Below are 19,988 nucleotides of genomic sequence, written 5' to 3' on the forward strand. Positions count from 1 at the left end.
GATTTGAAAAGAATATGCGAGTATAAATGCAAGTTATGCCTCTATACCTTGCTTGTCGAAACGATAACGAAACGGACCGTAAAGAATTAGGATTTTAACCGAAAAATATAAAAATAAGGTCAATCTAAATTTAATTTTAATATAGCTTATTAGTCGTGTGCAAGCGACTCTATAAGTCACTCTGTCGGTCGGTCGGTCGGTCGGTCTGACGGTCTGTCCGTAACACTTTTATGCTTGACCTTTTTGGTTAAGATCAAAGGTCTGTTCTTAATAGATACTGTTCTTAGGCTTTTAAGCTTTTCTTTGCCTTTTGGCCAAGATCAAAATGTAGTATCTGTTCTTACTCCATGCTATACTTATGTTTGTAACTTTGTGATATAAAGTGGGAGGATCACTTTTCTGTATTAATTTAATGTAAAATGATCACCCACTTTACAACCAGTCAGTCTCAAAGCCATTCAAGTCATTCTCCAGATCATTCAAAGTGTTTTTGAAGGATTCTAGTGTTTTTTAAGCGTTCAAGTCATTCTTAAGGTCATTCAATTCATCTTTAAGTTCATTAAAGTCATTCTAAGTCATTTACTTTTTATTTATTTAAGTCATTTCAGCCCATTTTTCGGTCATTTTAGTTTATCTTTAAGAATTTCATGTCAATCCTACATTCACGCATTCATTCATTACACAAGAGCACGCGACTAATGGCTATCGGCCTTAATTACATATGCTCTGGAGTTAAAATTTAATATCTATTGAGCGACAACTTAAAAAATTAGACTTCATAAGCAATAATAAATATACACACACGGATATATATATATATATATATATATATATATATATATATATATATAAGTATACATACATAAAGGTGAGGAATATATAAAGAATATATATAAGAAACAAAGATATGGACAAACGGGTTTATTTGTTATTATATGTTCATCTGGATAATTATGATGCCCAGCTTTACATGCAAGAGAACATATGGCTTAGATGGCTTCTTAATATACATTTAATGTATATACTACATCATCAAGCATACAGTTATTTTGTAACGGGCAGAGGTATTTATCTTGTCAGTTACAGTTATCCTAGCGACGAATTATATGAAATGCAAGCTCGGCTTGTTTACATTTTTTATTGTTATAGGTAATTTGAAGCATCGTATTATATTACACAATGTTTTACTCTTTAATAAGAAAATTATTTTGTAAAGTTCATATTTAAGGGTGAATTGATTTTCAGTTGAACATACAAGAGACAATAAACAAATTAGTATGCCCGTTTTGAATATCTTTTCTTATATATTCTTATATATTTATATTATATATTATCGTATATTCTTTATATATGCCGCAATTTTATTAATTCTCTATTAACAATATTGAGCAACCGCTATTAGGATATTCATTGAATACCATCGTTTAGGATATTTTTGAAAACATAATTATAATTTTAAAAAATAAATCCCGAATAAACAGGCGTGTCTATAAATGAATAAATGATATTTGAGCATTGTTGTAAATGCTGGAAGGTGACGGCGATTCAGTGGTTAACGATACGGACTGACAATCTGGGTGTCCCAAGCTTGAATTCAATTTTCCACATAAAACCCACTTTAACTAAGGACGTTAGCAACCTTCACCTGGTCCTTCTCGTAAGTACTTGATATCTTTCATGAAAGAATTCAGACTAGAATAAATATCAGGGAAGCCAATGCCAACAACAGAGTCTTCAGATTCATATGATATGATGATGATTATAATGATGATTGCAAATGCTTCCTTAATAAAGGGAGAGCACTCGGACGGGAACATAATTACATCGTCCAGGTATTAATGCTAGAGTTCTCTCAACTTGATTGGACACTTTAGAGTTTGTACTAAAGCCGTATTTACATGTTTCGATCGCAGCTGACTTACTGGCTAATCGGTTAACAACGTTGTTGCTAAACCCTTCATTGGTTCGTTGACATGTAGGCCGGTTAGTTAAATCTAAACTGACGAGTCTTCAAAGAAAACGAAGCAGGCCTGTTTGTATATGAATAAATAATATGTAATCATTTAAGTATTATCTGTATAAGTAAAACAGTAAGATGTATGTGTGTGCATGTCTGTCTTTCTCTCTGTGTATAAATATTTAACCGATAAACTCTTAAACTACTGATAACATAACACTGACGTTAACGGGAAATTCACACACCAAGGATGCTTCATAATGGTTTTGTATGAATGATTAATGCGTACAGACATATATCTGCAAGTTGAAAAGCAAATTGTTCATTTCAACTTGCCAACATATTTTTACTTCTTTATACGCATGTCCAAACTCAATTTATTTCTTCGAGTCGTTTAATATTAAATATTTCTCACCTATCTCACGTAGGTCACGCGACAGGGGCGATAAATGTTTTAGTTTCGATTCTTGCTGATGGCACGCAAGTCATTTTTTAAACTTCTGAAATCACTATACATTAGGTACAATATAATATTCAACAGAGAATTGGCTCTGTAATAATCGTTAGCCACACGCACACACACATATATATATAAATGTGTGTATATGTGTGTGTGTTTGTGTATATTACTGCAGATGCATGTTTGAGAAAGTGTGTGTATGAATGTATGAGAAAGATGCCAATACTAATGGATAGCTAAATATTTAGGCTATGTTATACCTCTGTCCTGCCGACTACATTCTGTGTAGTATACGCGGTGCTTCGAATGTCTTCGATTTTGCTGCCTTCGGAGTCCGAATCCCATTGAATAACGATTTTCGGCACGACAAACGTGTTTTCTAAGCGGAACGGTTTCGCAAGCTGTTCGCCGCATCGTTTTGTCAGCACGGTATTTAGATAGTCCTCTTCATCCTCATCATCTGAGAAGCGGCTTCCATTGTTGAAAAGCTTGCTTGCGTCTATGGATTCGGTCAAGTCGGTCATCACTTCTTCAAGATTATCAGACTTTTCGTCCTCCGATGAGATATAATCACTGTTCCTACACGGACGACGCTCCCCTGTTTCCCCCTCCTCCTCCTCTTCTTCTTCTTCGCCTCCTCCTCCTTCTTCCTCTTCCTCCCCCTCCTCCTTTTCTACATCTTCCTCCCCTTCCGAAGCCGCCACCGTGGCCGCCACTGCCGCCTGACGGAGGCTGAGTTCGCTAAGTTCTTTCCGCTTCTTGTGAAACAGTCGAAGGGATGGGATAGGCGACTCGGGGCAAAGATTGTCCTTAAGTGGCGATTCCTCTGTCAGCCGCTGCCGAAAGATCGTCTTACCCCCCAAAGAGCCACCTCTTTTCAGCGAGTTCTCGGCTTTCTTCCGAAGTGTGATCTGCTGCTTTCTGAACTTCCTGGAAAAGCTTCGAACGAGCTGGCGTGTATTAGGCGTCGTGTGCAGCTCAGCCACGGAAGACGCCACGCACGGTTCCTGCAAGAACGAGCGAGGTCGTCTTCGGAGTTGGCACTGTAAAATCCTCTTGAAAGCTCTCTTGAATTCCTTACTGGAGCACGCGTAGATGACGGGGTTCATCGTTGAGTTGCAATAACCAAGCCAAAAAATAATCTTGAACATCAAGTCCGGTATTTGACAAGCCTCACACAAAGCACCTGAAAAGATAAAAAAAAGAAGTTATTTTACAATGCATCCTTCAAAATAGTTTTAGCAAAATTTCAAATTTCATAAATATTTTATATATTTATATTATAATACGTATGTATTTATATTATGATACGTATAGGCTATAAAACTACTCGATACATTTCTACCAAATTGGAATGACACATGCTTTAGAGAATTCGAAAGAATTAACCAAGAAAAAAGAACACTGTATTCAGTAGTTGACAAATAAGTAACAGAGCTGCTGGCGTTAGGAGCAGCAGCAGCATAAAAATATGCAAGTGACATCACAGCAGAGATAAAATAACACATGTCTTCGGAGAAGAGATCTTCGAAACAACGAGAGAAGTATGTGTTTGAGACGTGCAGATGTTCAAAGAAGCACGTGTTTGAGACGTCTTCGGAGAAAGAGATGCGTTCGAGACGTATAAGTGATGTCACACACAGCCGGAAAAGGCGAAATGTACTGTTTAAATATTTAAAAAAAATGACGTTGTTGGAAATACCATCTATAAAGGCTCTGGTAAAAAAAAAGAGTCGAGTTTTTTCTGTCTTCTGTTTCTTTGATATAACGACTACGTTACGAATAGAACTTTTTTGAAATAGCTCCCGAAATAACACGACAGTGAACAACAAGAATGTAGAAAGGTCTGAGAAGCAACAACAAATAAGATAACAAATATTGGTTGATAATAGTGATGTCAGGAAGGTTTAGAGAGCTCACGACAAAAAAGGACTTTTTTTTGTTTAAGTGACAAATTATTGTTTAAAGTAAGCAGTTAAATATTTGTAATATTGGTATAAACATGACATGGAATAGTTGGTGAAGTTTTCAAAAAATTGTGTAGCGTAGTGCAGCAATAACAGGGTGATGATGGTTCAGTGGTTAAGGATGCGGACCACAACCCGGGTCTGTCAAGTTCGAACACATTCAGTTTCACAGAAACACTTTCATTTAGGAATGTTGGCAACCTTCACGTGGTCCCTCGTAAGTACTCGATATCTTCCTTAGAAAGAATGGTATTGGGGAAATAAAAATCATTATCATCATGGATAATGCTAAAAAAACAAAAAGAAAAACGGACAAATAAACAACAGAAAAAAGTGTAATACCTAAGCAATGCGATTCAAAAACAAACTGAATTGTTAAATTTGCGATACTACCAATAATTAAAAAGCAACGAAACTTTGAACAACAACAAAATTAATAACATTTAAACCTTCAAGATGATGTTCTAGCAGCAGAACATTCTAGAAAATATTTTACAAATCCAACGCGAACAAAGAAAAAGTTCGATAATATTTTCAGCTAAGGGTATCTCAAATTCACTTGTTGAATTCAATTGTAATATTTGGTTGGATGAAGAGAAAACCAAACTGTTACTATAGAAAAACGGACACAAAAGAAAGCGCAAAATATTAAAATTATATTCAACTGAAAGAACCGGAAGTGGTTTCTTTTGAGGAAACTGTAGATATTTTGTGCAAGATTTTTGGTAAAAGTGATAACATTTCCCACACTCGCTACACATGTCTCAACATTAAAAAGCAAGAAGAAAACGATGAAGGAAGCGTTAACTCCCAGTGCGAATTATTTAAAATGAATGAGATAAAAGGACATGTTTAAATATTTAATTTTTGTTCAAGGATTAACACCAAAGAACGAAAAATAAATTCGTGCTAGACTATTGTCAATGATAGAGAATGATACGAATATAACTTTATAAAAGGTTACTGGTGAGTGTCAAAAATTTAATAAATTGAAAACAAGATAATAAAGGTATTAAAAGTGAAGAAATAGCGGGTTAGAAACAAGTCCAAACGAAAATAATATATAACTGTACAGTAGGCAGAGGAAAAATATCAGACTATTTATGTCTGTTTATTCAAAACCAAAAATGGTTATGTTGGTAACCGGAAGAACATACATCAAGATTATATAAGCAAAGAAATGAAAAAAATTAGGAAAGATTTTATTCAATCGCATCTTAAAAAGAAAGTAATAACTATGTCAAAAGAAAATATATGAACGTGAAAATAAATGGAAGTAAATTTAAATACTTATTGGACACCGGAAGTGATCCGTCATTAATTGACGAAGTAACTTGGAAAAATACGTCGAACTAAGTTGAAATGTACGAATAGAATAGCCAAGGGCGTACGATTAAAATTCAGAAAATGAAAATTCAGGGAATAAAACACATAAAACGAAAGTTTACGAGTTAACCGGACGTACAACTAATTTATTTTCTATAAATAACCTTCAACCTATGAGAAATGCTGATGAAGACTTTCGCAGAGGTGTAAATACGACCAAAAGCGATCCAATCAGAAAATTTCGCAAATAAAATAAAAAGAAATGTAAAGAAGTATCTTCAGAGGGACTTGAATTCTGTAAGCAAACTGAAATTACATTAGACAAAGTTAAGCCAGTTTTCAAACCAAAAAATAAAGGTGCCGTTGTCGTTATTAAAACTCAGTGAAAACTAATTAGAGAGACTGGAAAACATCAAACTGATTGAAAAAGTTGTTTATTCTAATTGAGGAGTTCCATCAGTGTATGTTAAAGCGGGAATAATAAGTTGAGAGTATGTGCTGATTTTTCAATTGGTTTAAATGATTGTATAGATTACAATGGTTACCCACTTCGTACCTCAGAAAATATATTTTCTAAACTAAATAGAGAAACAATAATGTGTCTGTCAGAAACGTATTTGGAAGTGAATGTTGCCGAATATTCAAAACAAAATATTTAACAATCAATACACACAAACAATTATGCAGATTAAAAACAGTTTGTTTCAACAAATAGTGGATACCATATTGGCTTGGTTGAATTTCACGGTGGCATATTTGAACGATATTCTCATTAAAAGTAAAATTATTTTGTTATCTCTATAAACAGTTCCAGGTTGTTTGAACAAAAACTTGTCATACTCAGCAAAGACGACAAACTAAACAACAACAACAACAACAACAACAACAACAAAAAAAAAAAAAAAAATAAATATAAACGTCAACCCCCAAACCAAAAAAACTTTCTAACCTCATCCAAACTCAATCAACACACCACAAAGGGGTTACAAAATGCAATAAATAGCGATGTGAAGTGTGTGGCATAGTAGTATAGGAGAAACACATACGCATTCAAAAGCCAAACATTCAAAATAAGAAACGATCTAGACTGCACGTCCAGAAATGTAGTGTATGCACTAAAATGCGCAGCATGTGACACAACCTACATAAAAACTACCAAAAACATCAGTAATAGAGTGGTCTTACAATAGCAATAGAAGAATCGCAGAAAACAGATTCCTGTATGTTTTATAACACGTACATGCATACAGCGGAAATAACTTCAGAATAATGCCAATCTTACAAACCGATAATTACTTTTACTTACTCTCACATAACAAAATTTACTTCCGATTTGAACAAAGCTTAATATTAACACGCAAACAAACAAAATGCAAAGCACACTCATACACACGCGCGTATGGATGTTTATACCCACACATGTAAATCAGAACCAACACATTGAAGCGCACAAACACAGCCGCAAAATTCTCTTTGTCTCTAAAGTAACACATTAAACAATATCAGTCAATCGTTACTATTAGACCAACAGCTTTAAGGAAAACTTTATTTTACTTTTATTTTTATTTCGTCTTATTTTATCTGTATTCATGAATATCGCTATATTTTAATTATAAACAAACGAGTTTTAATCAATGGTGTATAGTATAAATAAAAAAATTCTATATGATAGCATAAGCCAAAAGCAATCTAGAAAATACTAAATTAAATCTTACAAAAAATAACAATATCCAAGATATTATAATTAGCTATTAAATTATGATTATTTCCAATATAAAATATTATTGATGTCTTAACAGACTAAAACAGAAATTAAAACAAAGAAATAAATTAAAAATTAAAAAAGTTTCTCTGCAACATCAAACACTAGAATAGCTTATTAAAACTATGAAAATATAATCTATATTTCATAATTAATTGAATAACAAGAAATAATTTATTTGCGTCTATGTATGAGAATGAAACATAATACGTGGGCGTGTTTGTATGGTGTTTATGCAAATATATATCAGACTCACACACACGCACTCTCCAAAAACACACACGCATGCCTACCAAAACACACGCACGCACATGCTGTGAAACATGACATAGTTATATGGAATAAGTCAGAGAGAGAGTTGCAACCGTGGTTGAAGTGAGTGTTCCTAATGATGGAGGTCCGACCAAATATCATGTATGATATGAAAAGAAACTGGAATCTTAGAGAGATATCAATCATTCCAGTTATTATATGTGCCGCAATGCTTATGAAGAAGAACCTGAAGTCCTACCTAACTAATATTCTTGATGAACCAAGCGCAAAAGAGATCCAAACAATTGCAGGGAACAACGAGGATACTAAAAAGAGCTCTCGGTTGGTTTCAATAAAAAGCAAGGAAATATTGACAGCTGGTTTGGCTGCCCCATACCCAGCGTTACAATTTTCAAAGGAAGGAAATTAATTAAAAAAAAAATGAAACAAAGTAACCACAGAAAAACAAACACATGTGCACACACACACCTCAACACAAATGGGAATAAAAAAGAAAATATACAACATTTACGCCTCCATCACCCGATTTCCACTCAATAAATCTAATATGACTCCAACCAAACCGAGGGTTGGCTACACTTGATTTAGAAGAAAGAACAATTTAAAGATATGTTCTACTTCGCGAGGAGAACATTTATTCTCAGAATAGCTTTAATGAAACTACTTTGCTACACATTTTCTGATTAGAACGTAAAAATCGTCTGAAATACGTTAAACTTATTTCAATAATTGGAAAAAAATGAAATTCTTAAATAATAAAACAAGCATATAAACACACAGAAATTGTTGGTGACCCCATTCATTTAATTATACATGTATACATAAATAGATATACAATAATGTTATCAAAGAGTAAATCTTTAACAAATCAAAACTTATCAAGATAATAAAAACTCAAAACTATCAAGGGGTGCAAAAACAATAATATTAAATGAAAAATGTGGAATAAAAGTTATATATAACTTTATTATATCGTCAGAACAACAAGGAAAAGCTAAGGGTAAATTTTAGAAAAAAAACTCTTTAGGTCATGGCACTTCGAAGCTAAATGATTCTCATCAGAAGAGGAGAAAAACCAGAATTATGCAAAATACAAATATAGAAAAAAATTTGCTTAATAAAATTTCGAAATGAAACGAGAATTAAGAAATAGGATAATATTGTAAAAAGTAATTATAAGTAGGTACAACATATTAGGGTGATTCGGTAGGGTAGTATATATATATATATATATATATATATGTATATATATATAGGTAATATTTAAAAATATAGGTCACTATGAAATACTTAGGATCATTAAAAAGAGACAATAATAAAAGAAGGAAAGAAAGAATAGAGAAAATATAGGAGAAAGTGGAAAAGGAAGGGGAGGAGATAGAAACAGGGATACAGAAATACATATATAAAGAGATACAAACAATAAAATAAAATAGTGGTAGCTAGAGATGGTCGTACTAACGTAAAACAAAGCTATTATTAGGGTTAATAAATGCGAAGTTTTCTTTTCAATTTATATATTACTATAAAATTAAATATCTATTATTCAAATCAGTAACACAACACAATATTTGGAAATACTTTATACATAATACAGATAAAAGACAAAAAGACACTTATCTGAATGCCCTTTTAAACAGTTCATAATAAATTAATGTTTGGTGATATCGGTTCCTAATTTTATTGTCCTATTTTCTCCATATATATATATATATATATATATATATATATATATATATATATATGTTTTTTAACAGTAACTAATTATTAGTGATTTTTAAAAAGAAAAACGGAAAAATTACATGCTTTCAATGTTTGTTAATTAATTTTCAATTGTAGCAAATTAATTTATATTTAATTACTAGAAAGGAATATATACCGACGAAGTGTAATCAAGGTCTTAGATAGAGAAAAGAGTGTATGCCTAGCTTTAAAAATATCTACCCCTCTCCTGTCAGTGATGCCACATTAAGAAAGTGAAAAGGATACCCACTCACTGTTCTTAGCGACGCCACATTTTCTTTTTTATTGTTTAAAGAGTAGAAAAGGTCTCGCACACATCATCGCTCAGACGAATCGATTTATCCTCTCCTTTAATTTCTTTACGATCTTATTTAAAATATGAATTAAGTAGTATTACATAGTTAAAACAAAGATTGTGTTTCTCCAAAACGATTTGACATCGAACTATGCCCGAATTTTGCACATTTGTACGAATAAACATCAGAATAATGCCCAAAGAAACGGAGGCTATGCATTGACTGTTATATAGGCGAGGAAAGTGATTACCCGTGATCAGCGAAAGTTCAGAGGAAGACATGTTACTGTCACCTAGCACAAAATTAAGAGACATATATCTTTTTTACTAGTGAATCAACGGTAAAGAGGGAAAGGGCATGGGTATCTAGAGGGCATTCTAGTCAGTGTTTTGGAAATTGATGTTCTGGAACCAGATCAATAAATACCTCAGTTTTATCTTATTATATTATGTATATGAACCCGAAGAGAAGCGGAAGTGGTTGCCATGTGTGCCTTTGATAATGGCACAGTGAAGCCAGACAAGTATGCAACACGACTCTGCTTCATTCAGGTTATAATAAAAGTATCCACTTCTGAAATCCGGCCAACAACATCTTCATACCTCAAGGTAACATTACATTTGGCACCTAACTCAAAATAAATCTTACAACTACATTATAAATATGGTGAATCTGTCTGTCCGTCTGGTGACGCAATCGTAAACAAGGCTCCATATCAAGATCAAATACAACATTTCTCGAGAAAAATCTTATGAGAGATTCGATGGTTTTCGTATTAATTTGCCATGAAGAGAAATTTAAAAAATAATATAAAACCCGTAAAGCTTCGTTCATATATGCACAATCAGAAGGACATTTAATGGTATTTTCTTGAAAACTGTGAATTATAGGAATTAAAAGAAAAATGGAAATAGTAACATTCGGTTCAAGGAAGGGAACAGGTGTATTACATGGATTCTCATGCATTATCGGATGTGCAAAGCCAACTGCGCATGTTAGTAATATTATTACTCTAGTAACTCATGCTGGTTATATATATATATATATATATATATATATATATATATATATATATATATATATATATATATATATATATATGACCTTTTATTTTACAATTTTGCACATTTCCAGTCGATTTTTTATACTTATGCACCTATGTTACCGTACTGAAAAATATAGTTTTGTTATATCAGGGGGAAAAACAAAACAAAACAAAAAAAAAAAAGATCACCAGAAAGTGCGTTTTAAGTTTAAATGTATAAAAGTCGAATGCTTTGGAGTTGGCGCTATTATAAATATTTGCCTATAAACCCGAAAGTCGCAAAGTGCAAGCAAAAAAGAAAAGAAAAAAAAAAGGAGAAAAAAGGGGGCCACAAAGACCAACATTCTTTTAAAATAAAAACAGCTAAATTCACAAAAATTGGCCTAAATACGCCGAGAGTAGACGTTAACCAGAAAGGACTTTTTCAGGGAACTGATTGTGGAGCAGAACTTGGAAGTAAACAAAAACGCAAACAAAGACGCAAACAAAGACGTGCAGAACTTAAAAAAAACATTTTTGTTGTAATCATTGTCTGAACATATAATGCATGAATATGAATATCAATACACAAAAAATCAAGTTTATAGGAGTATATATATATATATATATATATATATATATATATATATATATATATATATATATATATATATATATATATATATATATATATATATGTTTGAAAATGTTTCACGTGCAAAGTGTGACGCTGTTCTATTTTTCTATTGAATTTCAACAGATATATTTCTCTCCAGTAAGAATATTAACTGCATTCATATCTGTTAAAATTACATTAACGACTATACGACGTCACTAAAATTTCCCTCTCTTTAACAAGGCACGCCCCCCTCCTTTTTGAATTTCCAACGTCTTTTTCCGTTTTTCTGAAATAGAATAGCGTCACACTTTGCACGTGAAACATTTTCAAATATTTTGTACTGGTATTTTTTGTTTCTTAATCCCATTCATCCAGAGGAAGTCTCGAAATAAAGACGAAACGTTGATGAACACATAATACGGGTTGTTCTTTTCTCTCTCTCTCTCTCTCTCTCTCTCTCTCTCTCTCTCTATATATATATATATATATATATGTGTATATATATATGTGCATTTGTATGTTTTTTTGTTTTTGTTTACACAATGATCACCACTTATCAAGGCCCGGAAGCCACTCAGGGTTAAGGTTTATTGCAAGTACATTACGTTAGTGTGGAGATTTGATGAAGTGTTTAATTAAGGGGGCGGTTCATTAGGAATTTGTTAACATTGGACTTGAAGACATCCGAGTTGTAGTCCGGAGGGAAGCAGGCAGACGGAACAGAGTTCCACAGGCGTGCACTTCTAAGAAAGAAGCTTTGTTCATGGAATCCGCGTTTTGATTTAGGCACAGATATAGAGTGGGGGAAATTTTTCACAGTGGATTCAGCTAGACGGGTGTTTTTCGTGAAAGATTGGCGAGGGGGGACCAGAGATTGGAGTTCAGACGAGCACCTGCCATGGAAATAACGATAAAAAAAGGATAGGCTCGCAACGTCTCTTCTGTGTGAGAGAGGTTTCAGGGTAGAGAAAAGGGCATGCCCCACTAAGTCACGAAGTCTATTTTGTACTCTGTCAAGGCAGGACAGACTGTTTATAGCAGCTCCTGCCCAGATATGGCAACAGTATTCCACGCTTGGACGTACTTGGCTTTTATATAGATAGAGAATTGCATCAGTAGTGAGATATCTTCTGGAGCGGTAGAAGGATCCCACCATCTTTTCAGCGACCTTGGCAACAGACTTGATGTACGTGTTCCATTTCAGATCAGGAGTAAAGGTCAAACCCAGAAGCTTGTCAAAACACGGGGCCTCACCCAGACGAGAGCCATCCATCCCAATTGATGCCAGCTGGGGATCAGAGCGTTGATGATGTAAGGATAGGAGTTTGGTTTTGGATGCATTAAAGGTAACTAACCACATCTTCCCCCACTGAACCACGCGCTCGAGATCAGAGGAGAGAGAATCAGAGAGAACTTTGTCATTTACAGCCTTTGATGTGTTGCCGTAGATGGTCGTGTCATCAGCATAGATGTCAACGAATGATTTAAGTATGTGTTTAGGGAGGTCATTGATGTAGATCAGGAAGAGAGTTGGGCCCAGGATTGACCCCTGAGGGACTCCAGCATTTATATTGAAGGTCTCCGATTTTTGTCCATCTACCACTACTCTTATGAGCCTATCGGAGAGAAATGATTTAATGATTGAGAAAACATTTCCAGTTATACCGTAGCTGGAAATCTTGTGAAGTAGACCCTTATGCCATACCTTGTCGAAGGCCTTTGATATGTCAAGAGCAATTGCCATAGAAAGGAAGCCTTTGTCAAGAGATTCGCTAATCCTGTGAGATATAACCGTCAGCACATCTGCGGTAGATCTTGCAGAGCGGAAACCATATTATGTATAACTAAGAAGGTTATTCCTGTCGAGGTGGTTAACTATTTCTCTATTTAATATGGATTCTAGCAACTTACTCATAACACACAGGAGACTTATTGGTCTGTACTGAGAGGGAGATGACTTATCACCTGAATTCTTAAATACAGGGCAAACTGATGAGGTCTTCCAGGGAGTCGGAAAGCACTTCTCCTTAAGGCAGCGCTTAAATAGTTTCGTAAGTATGGGAGCAAGTTCTGGTTGAAGCTTTTTTAGCACTATAATTGGGATGCCGTCAGGGCCAGTTGCTTTACTGGAATCTAGGTTCTTTATTAGCTTGGCGACCTCATGCACGGATATGTGTATGTTACCTAGCTTGTTCTGTGTTATAGGAGGAAATATGGGGAGTTGATGGCCTTCGTCGCATAGGGTAGAATTAGCTGCAAAGTTCTTTGCAAATAGTTTGGCCTTGTCTGACGCTGACGAGATGACCTCTGGTCCATTGATAATGATTGGGATAGAACGCACACTTCTGTTCAGGATCCTATTTGTTATTTGCCAAAACTGGTGGGATCCAAGCCGCTGATCAGCTACCTTGGATTTAACAGACTGGGCATATAGCTCTCTTGCATTTTTTATTACTCTTTTACAGTGGTTGCTGGCAGACCTGAAAGCAGCTTTAGTCTCAGTGCATCTATTACGTTGGTAGCTATGGAAAAAGTGATTTCTGTGCGCGATAGCAGCAGCACATTCTGGGGAGAACCATGGCTGGCTGTTAGGTTTTTGTTGGAATTCTTTAGATGTTATAAATTGGTCTATGCCTACAATTAACTATTCGGTCAGATCTGATACTATAGAGGACACTTCCTTTTTAAACATGGAGTGCAGAGGTAAATCAGATATGAATGTACGGAAGCTATTCCAGTCAGCCATAGAGTATCGGTATACAGTACGATGGAGGGGTACGTCTGGGGGCTTCTTACATTTCGTTTTTATCTTAACTGATATGACGGAGTGGTCGATGGATCCTACAGGAAACGGTTTCAACCAAACTACTCTGTGCTTTCTTAATCTATAGACTTGAAACTTGATATATAGGGGATTCGCATCTGGAACAAATTTGATTTAGTTTGTAGCCGTAAAAATAGTTGCTAAAGGATAAAAATTGAAAATTGGAACTTGGCGTAAGTCAACATAAAGTATTCTTTTGAGCATGCGAAAAATTACGTTAATTTTTATAGATTTGATATTCTTCTATCCGTACATAATATTGCAGCGAATACCGCCGGAGAGCTAAATGTATTTATTCCGATTCTAGCTGATGACATCCAAGTTATATACTTTTTAAACTGTTGGAATTCTTACTATATATTAGGTACAATATAGTAATCAATAGAGAATTACTTTTATAATTATAAATACGACTTTGCATGAATTAAATTATATTTAAGCGTACTTTACGACTAAGAAACCTCGGGCGGCGTGCTAGTACACACACACACACACACACACACACACACACACACACACACATATATATATATATATATATATATATATATATATATATATATATATATATATTAGTGTTTGGACGATTAATCGATCGGGAATCAGAATCGGGAATTGATATCGGAATCGGGAAAATTTTAACCTAATTTCTGATTCCAACACGATTCTTTTAATTTTTTCGGACAATAAAAAATGAAGAACATATTTATTTATTTATTTATTTATTAGAAGTTTTTCATTTACAACATAAGAGTGCATTGAATGGATTATAAATTCCAGACCCAGATATAACATTGATTCTCAGAATTCAATTTATTTATTTTGTTGATACATTACTGTAAACATCCCTTCGTAAGGCTTTTCGCACATATTCGTTAAACCTTTCAGGAAGTTTACTCTTGATATTAAAAGATTTAAAATGCTCTGGGCAAAGTTTTTCAATTTTGTTGGCGCCATATGAGCACTGTCATTGTCTGTCATCGGCTTTTTTCTGGAATAATTATTGTTTTAAAGATCAAAAAATTAGAATCGGCCATGATTTACGTTAAATTTAAGAACATTTTTTTAAAAGCACTCAATATGTGAGTAGAGCTTTTATGAAAAAAAATTATATTAACATTAGAAGAATCTTATGCGGATCAATAAACCTTTCAACGCTAATACGTTCTAAAATTTTTAGGACGCGAACAAGCGTGTTAATATTGAAACGTTGATCGATTTGCTTAGAATTTTCTTAATGTTAATAAAATATTATTTCTAAAAGTTATATTTTATATTTATATAACATTTATATATATATATATATATATATATATATATATATATATAACTTTTATATAAATACTAGCAAAAGTACCCGTTGTTGACTGGGTTCAAAAATAGCCTACAGAAAATGGACTCTGATTTATGAAAATATGATAGGTTATTAAAAGGAAGGGTTGTAAAGAGATAGTTTCGAATTTGGGGGTATCAAAACAAAAGCAAAATATGATGAAAGTAAAAATAAAATAGATAAACCCCATAATTTATTATACCATACCTGTTTACACTGAAACACTTATCACAATATTCTGTGGATCTATATTAAAAATCCTTGTTAAACTTTGTGACATATTTCCATTCTATAGAGGTTATGCGCGAACGAACACCTTATAATTTTATTATACCAGATTTCTTCAAACTGAAACATAATTATTAAAGTATACTTACGCAGATAGATATGAAAAGTCTTTATTAAAGTTTGTGCCTATTTCCATTTCATGGAGGCCAAGCGCGAACCCAGACCCCACAATTTTATTATACCATCCCTATTTAAGTTAAAACATACTTATCAAAGTATTATTATTTACATCTATATCAAAAATACTTGTAAACGTTTTTTTATTGATTTTTAAATTTTTATTTCCATACTTTGTGGACCAGGCGCGTACGAAGACCCCACAATTTTAATGAATCATCATTATGCCAGATCAAACATACTTATTCCTGTGTCTCGATACATCTATCATTATATGTGGTCAGTTTTCTGTAATAGTCAACTATATAGGAGCCTATTCGTGACCACACACACACACACACACACACACACACACACACACACACACACACACACACACACACACACACACCACACACAGACGTTCAGCTCTATATAATAGATACAGCGTGACCCCCCAAAAACGGGCCCCAACTCCAATTAGGCCCCGTTTCTTCATGTTTTGTCCGAATGAAATTTAACACAGTGTATTCTTTGTCCCAGCTCCCACTGGGGTCCTGGTGTACTCGCGTCGTTGATTCTGCCATGTCCTATAAAATAAGGGCAATCGGTGGATAAATAATGGAGATGTAACGTTTTTTTTTGGTCACCCTGTATATATATTTCATTATTTTTTTTGGGGGGGGGGGAAACTTTATTATAGTTATGAAAAAAGGGATGAGTTTTTTGTATCCATAGTAAAATATCTAATTAAAATTTATTGAATAATTTTATTAAAATTTATTAAATATTTTACAGGGTGTTGTGGTGGCAACCACTTATTTGCATATGCGAATAACATAACACTATAAATGGCAAGCCTAGGTTGGCCTTGGTGTGTCTTACTCAAATGCCACCAGAAGTGACGCCGAAGAGCGTACATATCCTCCCACCAAGACTCTCTGACTCGACACCGTCATTTGTACATATTGTAAATATACCTTTTCTTTAATACACTTATTATTGCGTTATCTTGTTGTTATCGTCTTCATTGTATTTCCTTACTAATTATTGTTCAACCTTGCAACCACAACAGTTGGCGACGAGATATGAAGCGTCAAATATAACAGTTTGACGAAGAACTATTAAAAAAAAAAAAAGTACAACGCAAAGGTTGACCATTTCTTTTTTAAGGAATGCAAAGTGTTGACGAGCAAACGGATTTTACGCTAAAGAGAAGGTTCAACTCAAGTGAAAAAAAAACTCTAACGTGGCAAAAGCGACAATTTACGCCGTTTTCTAGGAATCCGACTTGCAAACGAATGTAAAAGTGAATTTTTGTTTTGTCGCTACACGACAAATCTTACTAAAGGACCAACTTGCAAACGAAAAGCGAACTTGTTCTGTCGCAAAAACGACAGGTCAGACCCGTATTACGAAAAGCAAGGAAGTAACCTACGAAAAAAGTTCACCAGTGGATTCTAATTACTGTTCTCCGTAAACAAAACAACAACTAAAGGACTTTTTAATTAATGTTTTGGTTGACGTCGGTACTAAAAGGAAATACCACAGCTAAAACTAAAATTCAAGGAAAGGATTTTTTTCTTGAAGTTGTCACTGAATAACGGATAATACAGTAAAATGTCACGGAAAAAAAGGTACTCTCAATTTAAGAGGTATTTTAATTACTAAAATACTAGAGAAAAAAAACTCAAAGAACTAAATGTACTGCATACATTTATTCAATTGTGACTCGATTAAAAAAAAAACCCAAACTTTTATTTTGTGGAAAGAGTTGCTTATTAGTAAGTGCCTAAAAACGGAAAGTCAATTCCATTTCGTGATTCCAGATAAACCTGTTTTATTTTTTTTTGCAGCGTGACTCGCAAAAAGAATATATTATTGCAAGCAGCGATATTATTATGGAAAAAAGGAGCTTACAGCAATTTGCTTTTTTGTTGTAACCCAAACCGGTGTATATTGTACATGGTACAATATTTTTTTTAACTACACACTAAAAAAAAAAACAAAAAAAACAAAAAAAAAACATGGAAGACTTATCAAAAATGTTCATGCAATTTTTACAAGCACAGGCTGAGCGGGATGAACGCAGACAAGCTACACAAAACGAGCTTTTGCAAACACAAATACAGGCACAGGCTGATCGCGAGGAAAAGAGAGAGGACAGATTATTGAAATGACAGCAGGAACAAGAAGAAAAGCAGAAAATGGCACAATTAAAGCAGAAAAAACTGCAATTGGAACAGGAAGAAAGGCATAAGAAACTACAATTGGAATATGAAGAAAGACAAGATGAACGTTTTGCTAAAACACTGGAACTACTAAAGAGTAATCGAGAAAATGTCGATAGTGTTAATTTCTCCCATACAACTATTTTTAATAGCATGGACACATTTCATTATGTGCCTGAGGAAGAGAAGAATTTTGAAGCATACTACACAAGATACGAGGATGTTTTCCAACTGGACTGTAAAAATTGGCCAAATAGTCAGAAAGTGAGCCTCTTACTCAGAAAATTGGGTACATCAGAACACAGCAAATTCGTAGATTACATATTACCTAAAAAAAACTGCGGAATTAGAGTTCATGGAAGCTGTAAAATTACTAAAAGAATTATTTAATCCAAATATATCTCTTTTTCATAAAAGATGGCTGTGCATGAATCTAAGAAAGATGGACAACCAAGATTATTTGACATACGCATCAGTTGTCAATAAAAACTGCGATAATTTTAAGCTTGCAGAACTAACGGTAGAAGATTTTAAATGTCTAATTTTCGCTCAAGGGTTAGTTTCCACGAAAAATGCAGAAATACGCAGACGAGTGTTGTCTAAGCTGGAATCTGAGCAAGATTTAACCCTCCAGAAACTAGCAGAGGACTGTGAAAGGGCCATTACACTAAAAAAGGATAAAAAAATATAGAAGAATCCGGAGTGGCATATGTAAGAAAAGTTAGAAAACCATACGCACCAACCAAGAACTTTACAAAGAAAAGCAATGGAACGGGATATTCCAAAGATAATAACCATAAATATAGTACAGAATATAACAAGCCTCTTCCTAGATATAACTGTAAGAGATGTGCAGAAAAGCATTGGGAATCAGATTGTCCTTATAAGAAGAAAAAATGCTACATTTGTAAGAAGGTGGGCCACAAAAGCGATTGCTGCAGATATAAAGATTACACGAGAAAGAGTACAGCAAACAAAATCAAATACAAAATTAGACAAAGATCGGCGAAAATACGTAAAAGTGGAAATATTTAAAACATCAATAAAGTTACAACTCGACTCCGGTTCCGATGTTTCTATAATAAATCTGAATACGTGGAAAAAGTTGGGAAAACTGGCCATGATGAAAACTAGTAAAGCAGCCCGGACGGTAACTGGTGGTGGTATAAAATTTGAAGGAGAAGTTGTCCTCCCGATAAAATTGAAAGGGATTTCGAAGAAATTAAAAATATTCGTACTAAAAAATAGTGAAAATCTGTTTGGAATAGATTTAATTGAGAAATTCGGACTATGGGATAAGCCAATCAATACATTCTGTAAAAAATTAGAATGTTCTTCTCTAACAACAGTAAATATAAAAGACGATTTAAAAGAATTATTTCCTGAGGCATTCACAACTAACTTAGGTCGCTGCAATAAATTCAAGGCCTCGTTTGAACTTAAAGAAAACGCCAGCCCAATTTTTAGAAAAAAGCGAAATGTTCCGTTCGCTGGGTTGGAAAAGATTGATAAAGAATTAAATAGATTGGAACAGACGGGAATTCTATCAAAAATAGAACACAGCGAGTGGGCAGCCCCTACCGTATACGTAAAGAAAAAGAATGACGAAGTTAGAGTGTGCGCAGACTTTTCGACCGGGGTCAACTCCCTATTAAGAGATCACCATTACCCCCTACCAAGCCCAGAGGAAATATTCACGAAGTTGAATGGGGGTAATATCTTCTCCAAGATAGACTTGAGCGACGCGTATTTGCAAATACCGGTCGAGGAGAATTGCTCAAAAATACTA

At 34.1% G+C, this 19,988-nt stretch overlaps 1 protein-coding gene and 1 pseudogene across 1 annotated transcript in view; one reads left to right on the forward strand and one right to left on the reverse strand.

The window, feature by feature from the left end:
* Positions 1-294: 294 nt before the first annotated feature.
* LOC145284325 (U2 spliceosomal RNA) lies at positions 295-432 on the forward strand (annotated as a pseudogene).
* A 2,094-nt stretch (positions 433-2,526) lies between these two features.
* Positions 2,527-19,988, reverse strand: part of LOC145283601 (alpha-1A adrenergic receptor-like) — a 99,944-nt gene continuing 82,482 nt past the window's right edge. The window contains exon 2 of the mRNA XM_080132539.1: positions 2,527-3,603. Within this exon, the coding sequence (XP_079988665.1) occupies positions 2,672-3,603 (932 nt within the window). The 3' untranslated portion in view covers positions 2,527-2,671. The remainder of the gene's footprint in view (positions 3,604-19,988) is intronic.

Source organism: Euprymna scolopes, chromosome 8 (assembly GCF_053919585.1).
Source record: "Euprymna scolopes isolate OS-2025 chromosome 8, ASM5391958v1, whole genome shotgun sequence".
Taxonomy (NCBI): domain Eukaryota; kingdom Metazoa; phylum Mollusca; class Cephalopoda; order Sepiida; family Sepiolidae; genus Euprymna; species Euprymna scolopes.